This window comes from Ammospiza nelsoni, chromosome 9 (genome assembly GCF_027579445.1).
Source record: "Ammospiza nelsoni isolate bAmmNel1 chromosome 9, bAmmNel1.pri, whole genome shotgun sequence".
NCBI classification, from domain to species: domain Eukaryota; kingdom Metazoa; phylum Chordata; class Aves; order Passeriformes; family Passerellidae; genus Ammospiza; species Ammospiza nelsoni.
In genome coordinates, this window is record NC_080641.1 from 6,743,679 (window position 1) to 6,762,005 (window position 18,327).

Genomic DNA, 18,327 nt, shown 5'->3' on the forward strand with positions numbered 1-18,327 from the left:
CTGGGCAGTGCCAGCCATGTCTCAGGAGGAGCAGTCATTCACACTGCTCATCCCACACCACTGTGGTGTCATGGCATCACCCAGGCACCTCCTGAACACCCCCAGCTGTCCCCAGCAGTCTGTGCCACACAGGGAGCGGCAGGTCCCACCATCTTCTCAGGCAGCAGGTAGTGAGTTCCAGCAGGGTCTGCAGCACGCCACATCCTGAGTTTGTTGGGTTTTTGCAAGGAGAACACATGCAATTCTGTTCAGGCTGATGCAACACAGCCCTGGTGCTTTCCCATTGCTTGGATCCCCTCGTGCTGAAGCCCAAACATGGTTTCTGGTGGGTGTGGTGGTGCCCAGGCCGCTCCCAGCCCTCACACATCCATGTGGGGGTGTGTGTGTGTGTGTGTGTGTGTGTGTGTGAAGGGCCTGCCAGCCACACTCCACTTCAAAGCTTAAACAAACCAAAGAAAGTCTTGGACTCCTCAAAGTTGACCAGGGCGATTTTGGAGACGTTGACGTGCAGGCTGTCCATCCTCCTGAGCCTGAAGAGAGCGCCCAGGTAGCTGCTGCGGGCCCACATCCTCTGGCCCGAGCAGAAGTTGGCGGCCTTGTCCTCCATGAGCACCAGACTGCCCGGGGAGGCCGGGTTCCTCTTGTACACCACGTGTGCCAGCAGCAGCGGGCTGTCGCAGGTCGTGCCCCGGAACAGCACCCGCGAGTACACGAAGTACAGCCCCGGCTCGCTGACCCGCAGCCCCCGCGCCTCGTACTGCACCCCGCTGGTGTAGGCATGGCCAGAGCTGGGCTCCCACTCCAGCGGCAGCCCCTGCTGCGCTGGGTTGCCTGGAAGATGAAACAAGGCCAAAGAAAAGGTTGGGAAGTGGGTTTGGTTGGGTGGGCTTGGTCGGGTCACGCCCCACAGCACAAGGCAGGGTTCTCCTGTTGCGGTGTGATGGAATAGCCTGTCTCAGCTATCCCAGTTCCTTCCCCAGGTGTGCCAACAACCTCTCCCTTCCCCTTCCCTTGTCCCTGCTGAGTGCTGTCCTTCAATCTTGGCATTCCAGAAGGGCCTCGAGAGATTGGCAGAGTTCAAAAGATGCCTTACACCCCTTGAGGGACCGTCCAGATGTCATTTTTCCTCTGAGACTTCCCCACCCTTTCCTGGTTGATGGCTCCCTACCCCTTCCCTGCCCCTCTCCCTGGGGTTAAAAGACACATTTCAAGAAGTTCTGTTAGAGCTGGTGCTGGATTCAGAGGCCTGTGGGCTAGAATAAAGATCTGGATCCAAACCCTCCATCAGAACCAACTCCTTTCCTTCACCATCGGCTTAAAGCTATTCCACCAGAGCTAAACCTGAGCTCCTGCATGCCTGCACTTGTCCCATGTGCCAGCTGCAACATCCAGCCAGCTAAAGGTGTCCGTGAGGTGAAACCCCACACATCCAGCCAGATAAAGGTGTCTCTGAGGTGAAACCCCACACACGCAGCGAGCCAAAGGTGTCTCTGAGGTGAAATCACCACACACCCAGCCAGCCAAAGGTGTCTCTGAGGTAAAACCCCACACATCCATCCAGCCAAAGGTGTCTCTGAGGTGAAATCACCACACATCCATCCAGCCAAAGGTGTCTCTGAGGTGAAACCCCACACACCCAGCCAGCCAAAGGTGTCTCTGAGGTGAAATCACCACACACCCAGCCAGCCAAAGGTGTCTCTGAGGTGAAACCACCACAGCTGCCGCCTTTGGTCAAGCAGCAAGGCCAGACCAGTCCAGGCACATCCCATCCAGCTATATTGGGATTTAATTCCAATATTCTCCAAGCTTTGTCTGCAGTATGCAAAGTCCTCCTGGGCCTCACCCCTCAGCAGTGCCAGCCCCAGTGCCACTCGTGCCCTGCACACCACAAAAACCAAGCCAAACCCAGCCTCACTGAGAGGCACAAGTGAGGGGGACGTTTTGTCTGTGGAGCAGATTTCCACTGTCAGAGCAGATGTGTCACCTGAGGAGAGCAGCAGAGCCTGCGTGGGATGGGCTCCTCAGAACTCCAGCCGTGGCGTCCCCTGACCCCACCCCAGCTGCCATGGCACCCTCTGCCCCCCTCTCAGGTGTCATCTGGCCCCATCCCAGGTTCCATGGTACCCTCTGCCCCCACCCCAGGTGCCAGCCCTGCCCCCAGCACGTACCTGTGACATGGGCTGCCCTCCTGACCTCCTTCCTGTGCCCTGCACAAAGAGAGGGAACATTGGCCATGAGCTCCATGGAGGTGCCAGCCCAGAGGGCAGGGGACACCTGAGACACCATGCCCCTGTCCAGGCAGGAGCTGGAGCTGCCCTTAGGGTGGGACAGCACAGCTGGGGAAGCTCTGCCTGCCCTCAGTTTTCTCTGGGAAGAAGGGGCCATTCCAGTGACCCGGTGTTTGGAGCCCATCCACTCCATCCCTTCATTTTCCCCAACATCTACTTCATCATCTCTAATTTCAGAATCATCCTTTTCTTTTCTTTTCTCAAGCCTATTAAATTTTCCTCTCTGCTCCCCCTCCTCCTTTACACTATTCCCCTGTTTCTATTTCTTTATCCAGCTCCCTCAAGAAATTAATGTTTATTATTTATGTTCAGCCTCTGCTAAAGAAGCTGTGATCAGAGCACTGAGCATCCAGTTCAAATGAGCTCCCCTTCCCCTAAAGGGCAAAATTTATTGCTAGAGGAGTTGATAAGAACCAGGACTTCCCTTTCCCAATAATTTTGTTATTTTTTTTAATTCAATATCAGAACAAATTTGAAAATAAATTTTCTAATTAATAAAATTCTCAAGGGGGAACAAATTTAAACTTTTCAGAGCTAGAAAAAAACCATCTAGAGGAGTGAAAATTTCTTTCTGACTTGGCCACTTTTGAAAAGGATATCCTCACTTATAAGATTAACATGGAAGGCAAAAGAAAAGCAACAGTTTGGGATTTCAAACCACAGTTTTTAAATTGTTCCACCCAAATTGAAACTTTTTTGGGGGGGTAAATCAAAACCATCTAAATGAAATCTAGGAAAACCGGCAGGTTCTTGTGGTGTGGAAAGTTTCAATGTTGCTGGGTTCCTCCTGCAGCCGCGGACTCACCTGTGAGTTTCTGAGAGGATGCAGGAGGGATGAGCTCAGCGCTGGCAGACTGGCAAGAGAGAAGAGGAACATTGGTTTAGAGTTGTGAGCAACCTTTGGCAGTGCTTAAATCAGGGATTATCTCCATGGGGAGCTGCAAAGTGCTGGGAAATACACAGAGAGAGAGCTGGAAGGAGCACAGATATCCTGACAGGGGAACAAGCACCCTGTTCCTCTGTGCCAGCAGCCACTGAAATGCCACCTTGGTGCCCCCCGGGAGCATCCCAGCCCATTCCAAGCGTTCCTTTCCCCCTTTCCCTGCGCCCAGCCAGGCAAACCTCACCTCCCTGAGTTCATCCACCTCCTTCTCCAGGTGAAAAATCTTAAATATGCTCAGCCCCACTCCGGTGAAGGCCACCAGGATCAGCAGGAACATCACGAGGAAGCCGGCGCTGCTCCTTTCCCCGCGTTCCCTTCCTTCATTCCGCGGTTTTCTGCTCCGGTCGGGCACGGGCGGTGGGAAGGGAGCCGAGGGGACAGCGGGGGCACAGGGAGCCGCTGTCTCGGCACATCCATCCACCCAGAAGATGTGCGGGTAATAACGGAGGTTCTGCTGCACGGGGGGCAGCTCGTCCCCGCCGCGGCAGCCGAGCCCCGCGGCTCTGCCCCGCTGCGGCTGCATCCGTGCGCTGCGAGGGCAGGATGCTGTGCGAGGATGCTGCGGCTTCGAGAGGCTCCGAGCATCAGCAGCAGAGCCCTTTCCGGCCCCGCAGGACCCACCCTCCTCCCACAGCCCCGCTCCGGGGGCTCCCGCAGCCGCTGCCCACAAGCTGCTGCCCCCGCAGGGCTGGGGAGCTGCAGGGAGGACAAACCGCCCGGCATCCTGCACTCAGGGGACAGACGGAGCCCAGGGAGGACAAACCCCCCGGCATCCTGCACTCAAGGCTCAGACAGAGCCCTCCCCGGCAGGGGATGTGGTACGGAGCCCGTGGGATGAGGAATTAGGGATGAGGGATCGCTCCGTCCCCGCTCCCCGAGCATCCCTCCCTGCCTGTGAAAAATGCGTGTGTTTTATGATTGGCTTTTCGCAAATATTAAAATGAATGCTATGTGTGTTGTGTTAGGAAGTGATGCTGTATTAATTCTCTTAAGTACCGTGGTAAATATAGTTTTGGGTTATAAAAAGTGTTAAAATAGAAACGATGCTGTGTAGGATACTTTTTTTAAAGAAAGGACTTGCAATGAGAGAGCAGCCACAGGACACCTGAATCTGTCAGAGAAAGAGAATTTATTGCTCCATTATCAGGAGAAATGAACTTTTTCCCGCCTCAAAGGCACTGTTAAGATTCAGAGGAAGAAGCTGACACTGCCCAGACAGAATCCTGTGTTTGAATGGAATTTATGCACCATGTATGAGGTGTATGAATATGCAACAGGCTGTTGCTTTTAAGGGTTAATCCTCTGTTAACGTGGGTCCTTTTTCGGGCTTTCGCTGCCCAGAAAAAGGTACCCAGACTGTCTGTAACTCTTTGTATTTGTTGTCTCTTATTGTCCTAATTCAAACTGTACAAATTATTATTACTCTAATTGTATAACTATTTTATAGCCATTTTATTGCTATTTAACTTTTACAATTTTAAAAACAAGTGATTGGCGTTTTTCATACTGCCTTTCCCCACTCTGCAGGGCACAGCCTGGGCACAGCCTGGGCACAGCCAGCTCCAGGACTGCCCTCCTACCTTCCAAGGAAAAACACAGAGTCCAGACCATGCTGCACTGTTAAGAGCCCATTACAATATCCTAATGAGGAGAGACAGGGATATTTCCATTTTTCAATTTCCATTCCTCATGTACTGCAGATTTCTAAGTGGGGACAGTGAGATTTCCCCACAGATTTCTACACGTAAAAGTATTAGGAAAATAAGAATTAATAAAAAAAAAAAATTAAGAAAATGTATTAGGAATACTTTTTTTTTCACTTCACAGACACGTGTTGAAATGTGTATTTCTATGGGGTAGTGTTAAGAAAAGGAAATGCTTGACACAAGAGCAAACCAGAGATTAGTCTCCTGTGGTTGCAGGAAGCAATCACAATACACAGGCTTTGATCTTGAACATCAAAACTGGGATCTGAAAAGGGCACATTTGAACCTTTGTGCACTTGTTTCTCCGAAGCAAGGGCTCAGCTTTGCCTGCAACCACACCAATAAATCAGACATGCTGACAAAGCCTGGCACCACCAGACTCTTTGAAGACACTCACCAGCCCTTTGCTTGAGCAGCAATCCACAGCACAGGTTTCAACAACCCCACCTGGCTCTCCCTCACACTGCAGGGTTTAAGAGACACAAAAGCAACAAAAATCCAACTCTGACAAGGTCAAGCTTGGTCAATCCTGGCCTGGCTCAGTCCCCCTGTCTGTCCCAGAGCAGCCACCCCAGGACAGGTCCCCATCCCCTCCCACAGCCACTACAGAGAGGGTAACACGGTGGCTTTGCCTGGAGAGGATCCACTTCCACATTTTTGACACTGTGTTAATGCCAACAGCTTGCTGAGGTGGGACTGAGGAGAGAGTAGCAGCTTCCCTTAAATGTCACAAGTGTTCTTACTCCACACCCACTGCTTCCCGCTTTCACAAAGATGCTTTTTAAAGGGTGGCAGAGAGGGAGAGACAAGGGAACCAACTGAAGCCATCTCAGCTGCGCCTGCTTTTTTGGATGCCCTGCTAATACTCCATGGGGAGGCAAACCAAAGGTTGGGGCTATTTTACCATCAAAAAAGCTCAGTGCATAGCATGCTTCCAGAGACCTCTCCCTCTGCTCTCCTGCTGTCACCCTCTGCTTTCCTGCCACCCCCTTCAGACACCACAAGATGCCAGGCACTGACTGGGAGATGGTGCCAGGCAGGGCTGTGTCTGCACAGCACACCAGGATCACAGAGCCTGGGGCTGCAAGGGAACCCTGGAGATCCTCCAGTCCAAACAAAAGCAGGTAGTGGTGCCTGCAGGCCCTGTGTTCTACTGGCTCCCTGTGCTCAAATGACACAGGATAGGAACAGGACTGCTGAAATCATGGCAGGACAATTTGCTGCAGGTGGGCACTGCAGCCAGGTGGATTTTGCCACAAGGCCTAGAACCACAATTTACACAAGGCTGAGGCCTCCTAACAAGGACAGCTGGGCAGGAAAGCAGGGCATGAGAAGGACAGAAGGGGTGTCAGATTTGCCTCCACCACCCTATCTCCCTTTTGAACAGTCTGCACACCCTGTTTCCAGCAGCCCTGTTATGTCATTTGATCAGGAAGGAATATTTTCCAATGGAAACACCTTCCACAGCCCTCAGCAGAGAATTGTTCCCCTTTACCAAACAAAAAAAACTTTACACAGGCTGTAAAAGAGGATTTGCTCAGAAGAACACTCTCCTTCCCCAGTTCACTCACAGAGAGGTGAGAGCTCTTATTAACAAGACAGATAATTATGTTAAAATTGATGGCAGAGAATCAGCCAAGAGTTTGTATCAGCAGGACTTAGGGACCTGTCTGAAACAACCCAAAGCAAGCAGGACTTGAACAATGATCCAGATCTAATACTTGACAGAAAACAAACCCTGAAACTCAAAACAAAAACTGAAGTGTGAACCTCTCTGTAGGAGAGGCTCTCACCGTGTTTTGGACAGAGTCTCTCTGGAAGCAATTAACAAATATTTCCTATTACACTAATGACTAGTGGAAATGTTAAAAAGCAGCTCTTGAAAGCCAACAGGGCTGCAGGAATTACACCCAAGAGCAACTGAGAAAGCTGAGAATCATTCACATTCAAGAACACAATAAGGATTCAACATCATGAGCACAGGGAATTGAATCAGAATAAAACAAGGCAAGAAACAGAGGCTGCAGATCAAGCTCTTTGGGTAGAAAACAATGTGCTAGAAAGAAAACAAGTCTGAAGCTGAGAGGCTCCTCAGCTGGACATGAGCTTGCAGCAGGGAAAGCCCACAGGCTGCACACACAGCTCACACACAGCTCTGGGCATGGATCCTACCCTAGAGATCCCCTGGAACCTATGGGGCAGACAGGATCCATGGGGCACAGGGGATCTATAGGGCAAACACTCCTGGAACTTTCCACAAGGCTTTGCTCAATTCCAGAGAGGCTCTGGAAGAAGTTGGACAGACAGGAGGTTCAAATCTGTCTGTTCAAGAGCAGATTGGCAGGGAGGGATGGACAGTGTGTGGAAAACCTGTGAAGAAAGGGATGATTTCCAGCAGCAGAGAGCTCTTAAATCTCACAGAATAAAAAGCCTCCCAAGGAGCCACTCGTTGTGAGCCAAATCTGAAGGAGTTTGAACAAAAAAATGGATTTTTGAGTGAAGACTGCTATGGATGCTTGTGAGAGCTGCCTCCAAAGGCAGTGGGGCTCCACCTGCTGAAGCCTCAGAGGGGTGTGGAAGGCACCAGAACCCACCCAGCCTTTGCAGCTAGCACCAACATCTTCATGTTGTTTTCTCTATTACGTGTTTATTAACAGTTTGGTTTCTCACATTTCCTCCACAACTGCTCTTCTTGCTGGGAGCATTTGTTGCACATGTAAGCCATGGCAAGGACATTCAGATGTTCACACACAAAAACAGATTTTAAAGCCCACTTTTAACAGCCCTGGCCTGGCATTACAGTGCTTAACACATCTCTCTTCCATGGAGCAAGGTGCTCTGTCCTCTCCTTCCCCCTGATTCCAACAAAAAGCCAGCAGCCCTGGATTCAGCAGAAGAGGGCTCTGAGCTGAGAGAGAACCCAAGGAGCCAAAGCAGATGAGAAAAAGAGTAACTAAAACATTACTCTGCTGCTTTCATTTCTTTTGTGCCTGTGGTAAGGGCAGGGAAATGAGGTGGGGTGGCTGTGAGGTGAAGGGATCTATTCTGAGAACAGAGCAGCAGGGTCATTCCATGGTGCCACAGGACAAAACAGAACGAGGTGCTGGGGCCAGCTGACCAAGAGAACATGCAGGTGTTGGGTTCCTGTCCCCTCAGGTGAAGGGAGAACAGGATATTCCCAAGGGTCTCATTTCCAAGCCCTTCTGCAGGGTCTGTGCCCTGCCCCAGCCTCTGGGCACAAAGGCAGGCCCAGCCCTGGCTCTGCTGGCCAGGGATGCCTGCTCAGTGCTTGACAGTTTAATTTCTTCTTGGGAGCAGCCAGTCTCAGCCCACTCAAGGCAAACAAACTGTAACTGTGTCATCACAACTCACAGAAGCTTCAGTAGCTGCTGCTTTCAGTTATTTTTCTGGGAAAAGAGAAACAGCAGCCAGGGACTGCTGTTTGCTGCGAGCTCACCGAGGGCACCACAGCTGGACGAGGCTCCAACCACATCTGACAGGGCAGAAAAACAGGGCAGAAAAACAGGCCCCGAGGTGGCAAACGCCTCCTTTGCATCTCTAGGTCCACCAGGGGCAGAGCTCAGCTCCTCTGCATTGCCTCCCAAGAGCTGCCCTGAGCCGGGGAGCTCCTGGTGACTCAATGGAAAGCAGCACAGCCAGGGCCAGCTGTGGCAGGGTCAGACAGCAGCGAGGCAGCAGCAGCTCCTTGGAAGCTTCTTCCAAATCCATCCTGCTTAAATCAGAGAAGGGCAAAGGGAGTTTCAGCACTTTGACCTGTGGGGCTGTCACAAAGGCCAGCAGCAGCTGCAGAGGGACACTCAGGGTTTCCAGGAGATGAGACAGCCCGCAGCACTCCATGGGCAGGGGCTTCTCTGTTCCAAAAGAAGTGGAACATGTTTGTACCTCATCAGGCAAAACCTGCTAAGCTGTTCCACCTCCTGCTCTCACTGGGCAAAAGCAGAAGCCACACACCACCTTAGAGCTGAGTTTTCTGCTTACATCACCACACAGCTGGTAGAGTGTGCAGCTTTAAAAAAGCCTGATTTCCACTGATAGTTAATGTATAGAACCTCAACACCTTGGCAAACACAGCATGCACTTACACAAGGTGTGCTTGCACCCATCCACCCTCACATGGAAACCTTCACATTAAAGATTTTTTTGACCCTGGGCTCAGGACCTGTCCAGAGACTGAGGGACACCATCCTTACACCAACAGCTGTCCTACCTGAGCTTGCAATACCATGAGACTGTCACACAGGAATTTGAGATGTAAAAATTCTCATTAGAAACCATTATCATAAAGTCTATAACCAATTTAAGAGACTTGATTCCAAAGAGCCAAATTTTGAAAGCTACATTGCATGACGTTAATAAAATTGAAAGTAAAAAATTACTCAAGAGCCCACATGAAAGGAAAACATTAGGCAATAATAACCTGATGGTAAGAGAATTATTTTTTTTAGCAGTGGTTACAGATAACTAAAAGCAGGGTGTCAGTAGCAGGTGGAGGCTGTGGTTCAGTCTCCAGTCTCTTAGCAGAACGCACTCTGAAGTCTGCAAAACCATAACTGGCCCTGTAGGTTCCTTCAGATGCTTTATTCCCATGGCACACTTCCCATGTGCTCATTACAGGACAGGCTTTAGCACTGATATTTTTCCACAAATGCATCAACTCCTCAGACCTAAGTCAGGCCCAGTATTAGGGGAGCAGATTAGAACACATTTGGTCTTACATCTGCAATTGTTAACTTGGAAATCTGAATGTGTGCTTGGGATTTCAACATGCAGCCTCATTTATCAGCACAGGACAGAGCTGGGAGTCATTTGGTTCATAGCCAGTGTCTGTTTTCAGAATTCAGTCACATCCAGCTTCAGGTGATTCTTCTGGAAAACCCAGTGGCTGCCTGGGCAATAAAGGTACACGTGCTTCTAACAAGTGACATAAAGAGGAAGGAGTAAATAAAAGGAACCCACACTTCCCCCCACAAACCACCCAGCACTCTCCTCTCTCAGCAAGTTCCACACTCAGTTTTATTTTTAAATCATAGTTCTGTGATGAAGCAGAGTCCTGAGACACACACTGCAGTGGAAACTCAGTGCTGGGGAGGTCTCTGTGAACTTGGCATTTGGCTGCCCAAGTCCTGCTGGGCTTGGCAGAAATAAGTCAGAGGGGGAGCAACCACTAAGGGGCAAACTTCAAGCTGAAAACTCTGGTTTGAGATAATAACTCTAACTTTCCTTTCAGGGCCTTTTGTACCATCCTTCACAAGCCTTAGCTCTGAGCAGCAAGAGGTCATTTCATGCAGTTCTTCTCACAGAAAGCCACCACAGGCAGGGATCCCCCAGGGCAAGGTGTGAAACCTCTCCAGCAGGTTCACAGGGCCACAATTCCTGACCCTTCAGACAAAGCACTACTCAGCCCTCAGAATCCTCCCCCCTACACTTTTCTTTATTGAAACAGAAAAACACATCTAGGCTGACAAGTTTATGAACTCCTTACTACAGCCCAAAGGATCCCATGTTGTAGCCCTGGACTGGAATTTTAAGACCAGTCCTTCTCTAAGAATGTAAGCCACAAGTCTCATTCTCAAAGGAAAAAATGCCAGCAAATGAAAGACAAAGTGTTCAGATTTATTTGGAAATTCACAGTTTCTAATGGCACTACAGCTCTGTAGTTACATACTCTTGCTCCACAACATTGGATGCTGCACTCTGGTGGTATGAATTTTCTTCATCCAGGTTTGACATCCTTCTGAATTCATGTTCAACACATCTGGTTCATGTGCTCTGACTGGCTAATTGTGCAGATCACTCTGAAAGTACATCACTTTAAAGTACTCATAAACTAACAAGAAAGCAGCAAAAAAACAAAGGCTTTAAATAAGTCACATTACATACAATACCTCGGAAAGGCATCAGATCTGTTAAAAAGGGTACCACTAAAAGTGCTCAATAAATTAACTTATTTTGTACAATGTGAACCTGTAACACCTGTCAAAAGAAAAACCTTTTGTTCCACTCACTCAGAACCACACTCAACAGCTCAGCAAGCACACATCCTATAGTATCCAAGTACACAGTCACAGTCAAAATAAAAAACACTTGAGTATGAAACACCAGCCATACCAACACTGCACATTTGTTAGCCAATACAAAAGCAAACGTTATGAAACACCTGCTGTGAGCCAGCCCCAAGGCTCAGACTGCAGACAGAATGCACCCTCACATTCCTCAGCACAACAGCAGTGAGCATTCCTCATCCACCTCCTCCAGAGAGCTGCAGCAGGCCATTCAGGTGACAAATGCATTCCTCAGCCTCCATCACCAGCAGGAAATCCTCAAGAGCCACCGTCACTGATTCTGCACATCAGAGTAAGCTCCGATTGTGACTGAAGGTGCAAGTAAACACAACTGCCATCCCTGGTGAGAGATTTTCCTCAACAGAGTTTGCAAAACAAGAATCTAGTCAGGCAAGTCCATCTCTTGGTATTTTTACAGTATCCAGTCCACATTACTGAGTCCAGCTGAAGGCCAACATGTCCCTTTACAGCACTGTAGTGTTGCATCTTCAAAAAAAGCTAGAGAAATTACAAAATAAATCAAATGACAAACAATTGTATCTCCCCTCTTCCAGTGGCATTATAAATAGACAAAAGGCACATAAATATGGGAAGGTGCAAGAAATAGGAACAAAGCTAAAGGAAGAGGATTAGGCTTTTATCCCTATTCCACCCAACAAACTGGGTTTCAAAAAATTTCTGCCCCAGGAACTGTGAAAAAAAACCTTTATAAAATGAACCCTGCCCTCCCTCCCCCCACGCTGTTCTCATAGGAAATTATCAGCCTTGTAAAGCTGCAGCTTATAGCCAAGATTGACACAATCCCATCTATTTAAAAAGGCAGAAACCAAATTTCTGAATCCTTTCCAATGAGTCGAGCTCTTCGTCTCCCACTATCCTCCCCCAGGATACCACGGACTGTTCTCAAACGAACAAACACTCTCCTGTTTGAGAAGCTCAGCTAGGTCTAGATGTGTCCAGAGACTGTCGTGACACCGAGTGTTCCCACTGTTATATCTTTGTTTCCTTTGATTATGTCATGCAGGCTTGGCATCGACCCCGACTTAGTCTGTATCAGAGTTTTTATGAGCTTCCCTTGGTCTGAAACTTTCGACCGCCTCCTCTTGACAGCTCTCTTCTCAGTCTTTGTCTTTTGGGTCTGCCCGTTGCACAGGCTGGTGCAGGCTGAGATGCCACAGAAATAGGACTCGTCCGACTGCGACGACGTCTCGGAGCTCCCTTCCGAGGGAGGGCCCTTGTAGGAAGAGTGATAAACCTCCCCAATGTTAGAGAAGTCCCTCTGGTTCGTGAAGGGCTTCCTTCCTTTGATGTCCCCGTTGGCTATGGGCTGCAGGGGCTCTGTTGTTGGCTTAATAGTCTCTGGTTTTTCGCTTTTGTACTTGCAACGCTTTTTCTGAAACCGCAAGCGGAAAAGAAATTAATGGTGAGGTTCTGGGAGGCAAGCAGAGCATGCAAGGCAAGCCTAGGAACCAGCAGGGAGAGCAGCTGAGACAGGCAGCACCTGCCAGCACAAACACCTCAGCCCCAGTGTCACTGTGATGTTTTATGAAAATCCTTACGTTAGGATTTTCTGCTGAAATGTCTCAGTTATTGTTCACATTTATTTTCTATCTGATGGCTGTGGAATGTGGTCTGGAGATGGTTTACCAACAAGTGCATCTATGACTGGTCTCATGTGAATTGTTTTTACTTAATGACCAAAGACAGCCAGCTGTGTCAAGGCTGTGAGCAGTCACAAGCTTTTGTTATCATTCTATTCTATTCTTGTCCAGCCTTCTGTCTGTATCATCTCTCTATTCTGTAGTGCACCATTTTTAATATATCATAAAATAATAAATCAGCCTTCTGAAACATGGAGTCAAGATTCTCATGTCTTCCCTAATTCCACACCCCAGCAGCTCCCTCCCCACAGGGTGAGACTGTACCTTCTTCTCTGGGGAAAACTTCAGGGGCTCCACAATGTACAGATCCTCTGGATCCACTGCAGGAGAGAACAGACACTCAGCACTGCTGACTCTGCCAGCTCTAGAGCAACACAGTCCCAGCTAAACACAGCATGACAAAATATTCCCCTGAGCAGGCACATTCCCTTTGTAAGTTGAGGGGCCACAACACAAGCACTGTAAGTAAAGTCAGCACACAGAGAAATTCCCCTGTGCTGTCATGGCAGCTCTCAGTGACACACACCTGAGAAGCCCTGGCCTTCTCACAGTTTTGGCCATGGGAGAGGTGCAAAGAACATCCTTTGGGGGAAAGGAGGAGTCAGAGAGTGTTGCAATCTAGGCAAGCAAACTGCTCCCAGTGTAAGAGTGTGCCATGTGCAGCCTGACACACTCAGAACACCAACAAGGCAGATGTTCACACTGACCTGAGAGCAGCAGGGAGAATTTGGGACAAGTGTTGTTTTGAAAAAAAAAAAACCAGTCTAGACCTTAGTTAGTGTTCGTGGCATCACACTGCCAGCTCCAGAGTTTCACTGGAGTTTTATTCACAGAACAAACCTGTGAGGCCAGTTTGCTGCACCCAGAAGAGCTGTGTCAGCAGCACACTTGCTAGTTACTATCATGTGCAACACTTGCTTTTGCATGACACTCATGGCCTAAGAAATCAAAAGTCAGCTGTCCCAAATCTACCATGAATACTGCAAAGATTCAGATCATTCCTCATACCCAAGCCAAGATAAATGGTCTAAGTTTTCTTCCTGAAGTTGCTAAATTTGAATCTTAAATACCTGCCAAGTTTCAAACATAGGCTATCAGGACTTCAGGAAAGTAGGACACTCAGACTTCCCACGTCTGGCATTTCCAAGGGAAAAGAAAAGCTACTTTCTGCAAGCTTCACAGCTTTGCAGACCTGAGTGCCTGCACTGATTGCTCCTAACCCTAAAAAACCATCTGCAGGGCAAAATAGATCTGTAGCAAAAACTGCATGTAAGGTTTTAGCATAATTCAGCAGAGTTCTGTGAGTATCTGGTACCTTGTTCACAAACCACCTTATGTGACAGAACACATACATGAACACACACACACTGTGCAGCACTCAGAGCAACAGCACAGACCAGATGTATGATATCAATAATACCTTCTTTACCAGCTAGCTGAAAAGACTGGGATCTGACCAGTGGAAGGGAAGTTCTTCTTTTCAAATTCATATCATCATAGGAGGAGAAACACCTAGGAAATTCCAGAAAGCTTTTTTAACACATTTTTCTCAGTACATTTCTTCATTAAAATAATTCTTGGCAGAAAGAACTGTCTGCTGAAGTGCCCAACAAAGCCTGGCTATCAGACACACTGCTGTGTTTGCTACAAGTTATCAAGGCATGTTTTTCAAGTACAGGAGCCCCAAAATGCTCCTAGGAGAGTGTTATCATAGAGAGCCCTTTGCTATCAATTCTGAGTGTGCAGGAAGAAAACTCAGAATTAAAGCAGATGTGCCAGTACCAGCAGACTTAGAAAACATTAAAAAAAGCTGCAAGAACAATTAAGTTTCAAATATAAATACATTACCTTTTGGGGCTAGGGTAGTGATTGCTTTTGGGAATTTTTGAGAGGTAATCTTGACAGAACTGAGAAGGGCTCCTGCAGCGCTGCACAAAAAGCACCAAGCCCAGGATGAGGCAGAGAACCAGAGAAATCACCAGGTAAGTCTGGCGGTCAGAAACCTGCAGGGATTGGACACAACAGCTCCATGACATTGCCATTCTTATGGTCTAAAAGACAAAAGCTATGTTCTCAACTCACTTTTCTTTAGTTTCACTAAACACCTGTTCACGTTTCAGTAATTTTTCACAGGTTTGATGCAGTCTGTTGGCTGTGCAGCATTCAGGAGTGAAGGCTGATTACAGGACAAGATTCCCCTGCCTCCAATATCAGCACAACTACAGAAGCTGCCATCCCCTGCAAAGAGCATCCCAACCTCCCTGAAAGCAATACACTTCCCATAAGAAACAGGGCTCAAAAGTAACTTTTCTGGTTCACAGCTGACATGGATGCAACACTATGGCAAATCTAAACTGTACTTTTTATCAGCTGACACTGCAGTACTTCACAAAATACCAAGATAATCACTTGATTCAATGTGATTTCACTGACTACAGCACTCAAACAGGAGCTCAGCCAGCCAGGCATTAAAGGAGAGGCCTCACCAAGTGTTAGCTCAAAGAAGGTTTTGGCAATACCCACAAAATATAAAAGATCATGTTTATGGCACTGCTTGAAATGTCAGGCAGGCAGAACATAAACACTGAAGAGAAAATGTTCCTAACATTGTTGCCAAGATTTCCCTAATCTCTAAAGATGACAACAGCCAGTAGGGATGGAAGAAGGGTGCCTTGGCTCAGACTACAGTCATGGGGCATGGGGGGCTGCAGTAACTATGACCAAGACACCTCATGTTACTCTAATTTGCAGCTAGAAGTTTCAGAGAGAGTAGGCTGAAATCAACACAGCAAACAATTTCAAACTCCATTTGAAGACTGGTCTCTCCAAACAGAGATGTGCTGATGCATCCATTTCCTCTGGACTGTGATTACCTCACGTTTCAGCTCTGCCACGGCGGCTGACAGATTGGAGGCCAGCTGGGTCATGTTGGTGAGCTGTGCTTGCAGCAGCTGGATTGCCTCTGTCTGACGCTGGTCCTGTGGAGAACAGAGTCATGGGCATGCTGTCAGTGGCCAGGTTCCACTGTCACCTGCCCTCATGGCCACAGCATTAGTGTTCAGTCTGTCTGACACAGCAAGGCACTCAGCACAGCCTACCCAGCACTGCTCCCACCACAGTGCTCACATAACATCTGTCTGTCAACACTTCCTAACACCATGCCAAGAGCATCCCATCAGACACACTTGTGCTGTCCTCACCACGGGCACAGAGAGCAGGCAGCTCCACACAGTCACTGCCAGGAGGCCACAGGACACACACACAGCTGCCAGGCACAGCTCCAGCCCAAGGCTGGTGCACAGCACAGGAGCCCACACCAGCCACAAATGGCTCCTTCCCAGCTAACAGCTGCTGCCTGCAAGAGCCCTAACAGGACTCAACCCTATGAGAAATTAAGGAAGAGACTAACCTCAGACTGACCAGCACTGATACCCTTCCAAAAAACCCCAAACCCAACCCAGAAAAGGCAACACATGCAAGCTGCCATTTCCATCACTGCTCATGGATGAATAAACTCCAGGCTGGGGCTGCACTTCAGAAGCTTTCAGACAGTTTGGGATCAAGTCTGCCATGCCAGGTGCTTTGGTGAATGTTAGCACAGCAGTTTCTGCTCTATTTCACAGCTGCTCAGGAAAGCCAAGATGGCAGAGCAGGGAAAATCCACATTTTAAAGAATGAAGTAAAGTTTTTGATACGGATTAGATTTAGCCTAAGCCATTACTGTACCCCTCTGTCTTTCCATAGGCTCAGTCTCTTCAGCAGCAGGGAAATTGTCTATCAATACTTTAAATCAGATATGAAAAATGAACCAAATTTAAAAAAATTGTTTTGAGTGCAGTTACAACCAAGAAACAAGGGTTGGAACTGACCTGGGTAACTTTTTCATTGACAAAGACACTGAAGAGTTGTAGCCATTACCAGCTGACAACTGATCTTTTCTTCAGGTACAAAATCAGAAAACAGAGCTGAAAATGGCTTTATTCTGAAACAACTGAGAACATGTCTAAAAATCTTATAAAGGAGAAAAACAGGGAAGCATGGAATGGATGCTCTTAAAAGGCTCAGGTGAAAGAAGATTTCTGTACCTCTGTGCAACTCTTCATTAAAAGCAAGCCCTTCTAACAAGGAAAACACCTCAGTACTCTAAACAAATCATACCTGCTCTTCTGCTATTCTTGAGGTGTTCTGAAGTTTTATTATTGTTTTATTGAAAGCCTTCTGCATTTCTTCCATTTGTTTTCGGTACCTAAAACAAAAGGTGTTTAAGGCCGAAATATTAGTGCACAAAACTCCTCAGCTTGGACTTGTCTTTAAGTCTAAAACATGATTATGCCAGTAAAAACCTTCTCTTTGCCTAAAGAGCTTTATTTAAACATCAAGTGGTACCTGCTTTTAAGTTTCACAAATAAAACAGATGTCCCTTTTGTTTTGGTTTTTTCCCCCAAGTTTATGGTCCAATCTATTTCAATACCTTCAAGCTTAGTGCCAATTTACAGAATTCCCTCTGCACAATAATTATAAATGTGAGCCCCTTCCTTGGAACCAATTCTGAAATGGGTACATCTCCCCACTCTCCAGTAGCTAAGGAACACCACAGATAAACACCAATACACAGAGACATCCTTCACAGGAAACTCCTGGTTCCCTCTCCACAGCCACTTATTCAACCAGGGTTACTACAGATAACAGGGCAGTTTAAGTGGAAATAATTTAATAAAAAAAGCATTGTAGGTGTGTGACATTTAGTTCAACAGTAACAGAAGGATGTGCCCTTTTGTGGACAGAATTATGGACAGGATTAGTGCCTCCATCCTAACAACACTTCAATCTTCTAAAAAACCCACAGCAATCCTCCTCAAAATAAAACAAACAGGATTTTATCTGAAGCACAAAGAGGGAAGAAGCCCTGATTCACACAGGGTAACTCCAACAGCCACCTAGGCTCAAGTCCTCTCCTCAGCTTTCCATAAAGCTTTAAGCTGTGATTTACTGCTGTATTGCACTAGGTGATTTCTTTAGTTATTGTTTTACATTGGGTGTTATTTGGCACTGAACAGTTCACACATTTTGTTCCACACACACCCTCTCCCCTAAGCCCCTGTGGAGGTGGTCTTGTCCTGGGTCAGTCCCTCCCATCACCTCTATCCCATTATTGGTTGTGGCCCCTCTCCTCTGTCCCTAAAATCTCCTGGAAGGAGACCCTCGGGTCTCTTTGGTCTCTTTCCCCCTAGGGACAGAGGCTCCTATCCAGGACTAAAGTGGGGCTCTGGTCCTGAGAGGAAAGCGCTCCTTGAGTCTTTTACTTTTGTCCTTGTAAGGCTGTGAGGGGCTGAGGGTCCAAAGCTGGCTGGATCAGACTCGAAGAGCCCTGAGAGCTCAGCCCTTACAATGTACCCTGTGCCCAAGGTGCCCTGGTACCTCACAGCCTGGATCCTCCCAGCCCTCACAATGTACCCTGTGCCCAAACTGCCCTGTACCTCACAGCCTGGATCCTCCCAGCCCTCACAATGTACCCTGTGCCCAAACTGCCCTGGTACCTCACAGCCTGGATCCTCCCAGCCCTTACAATGCACCCTGTACCTCACAGCCTGGATCCTCCCAGCCCTCACAATGTACCCTGTGCCCAAACTGCCCTGTGCCTCACAG

The 18,327-nt window shown here is 48.1% G+C and overlaps 2 protein-coding genes across 3 annotated transcripts in view; both read right to left on the reverse strand.

Annotated features, from left to right (window-relative positions):
* Positions 1–433: 433 nt before the first annotated feature.
* Positions 434–3,754, reverse strand: FASLG (Fas ligand). Its single transcript, XM_059478714.1, has 4 exons — positions 3,416–3,754; positions 3,094–3,142; positions 2,169–2,207; positions 434–831 (listed from the first exon to the last, which is right to left on the reverse strand). Exons 1-4 carry the CDS (start codon positions 3,752–3,754, stop codon positions 434–436), a joined length of 825 nt encoding a protein of 274 aa, XP_059334697.1.
* A 6,796-nt stretch (positions 3,755–10,550) lies between these two features.
* Positions 10,551–18,327, reverse strand: part of SUCO (SUN domain containing ossification factor) — a 39,161-nt gene continuing 31,384 nt past the window's right edge. For both annotated transcript variants that reach the window (XM_059478064.1, XM_059478065.1), the window contains 6 exons: positions 16,840–16,927; positions 15,555–15,659; positions 14,530–14,684; positions 14,102–14,193; positions 12,946–13,001; positions 10,551–12,413 (listed from right to left, as the gene is read on the reverse strand). In XM_059478064.1, the coding sequence (XP_059334047.1) occupies positions 11,967–12,413; positions 12,946–13,001; positions 14,102–14,193; positions 14,530–14,684; positions 15,555–15,659; positions 16,840–16,927 (943 nt within the window). In that variant the 3' untranslated portion in view covers positions 10,551–11,966. The remainder of the gene's footprint in view (positions 12,414–12,945; positions 13,002–14,101; positions 14,194–14,529; positions 14,685–15,554; positions 15,660–16,839; positions 16,928–18,327) is intronic.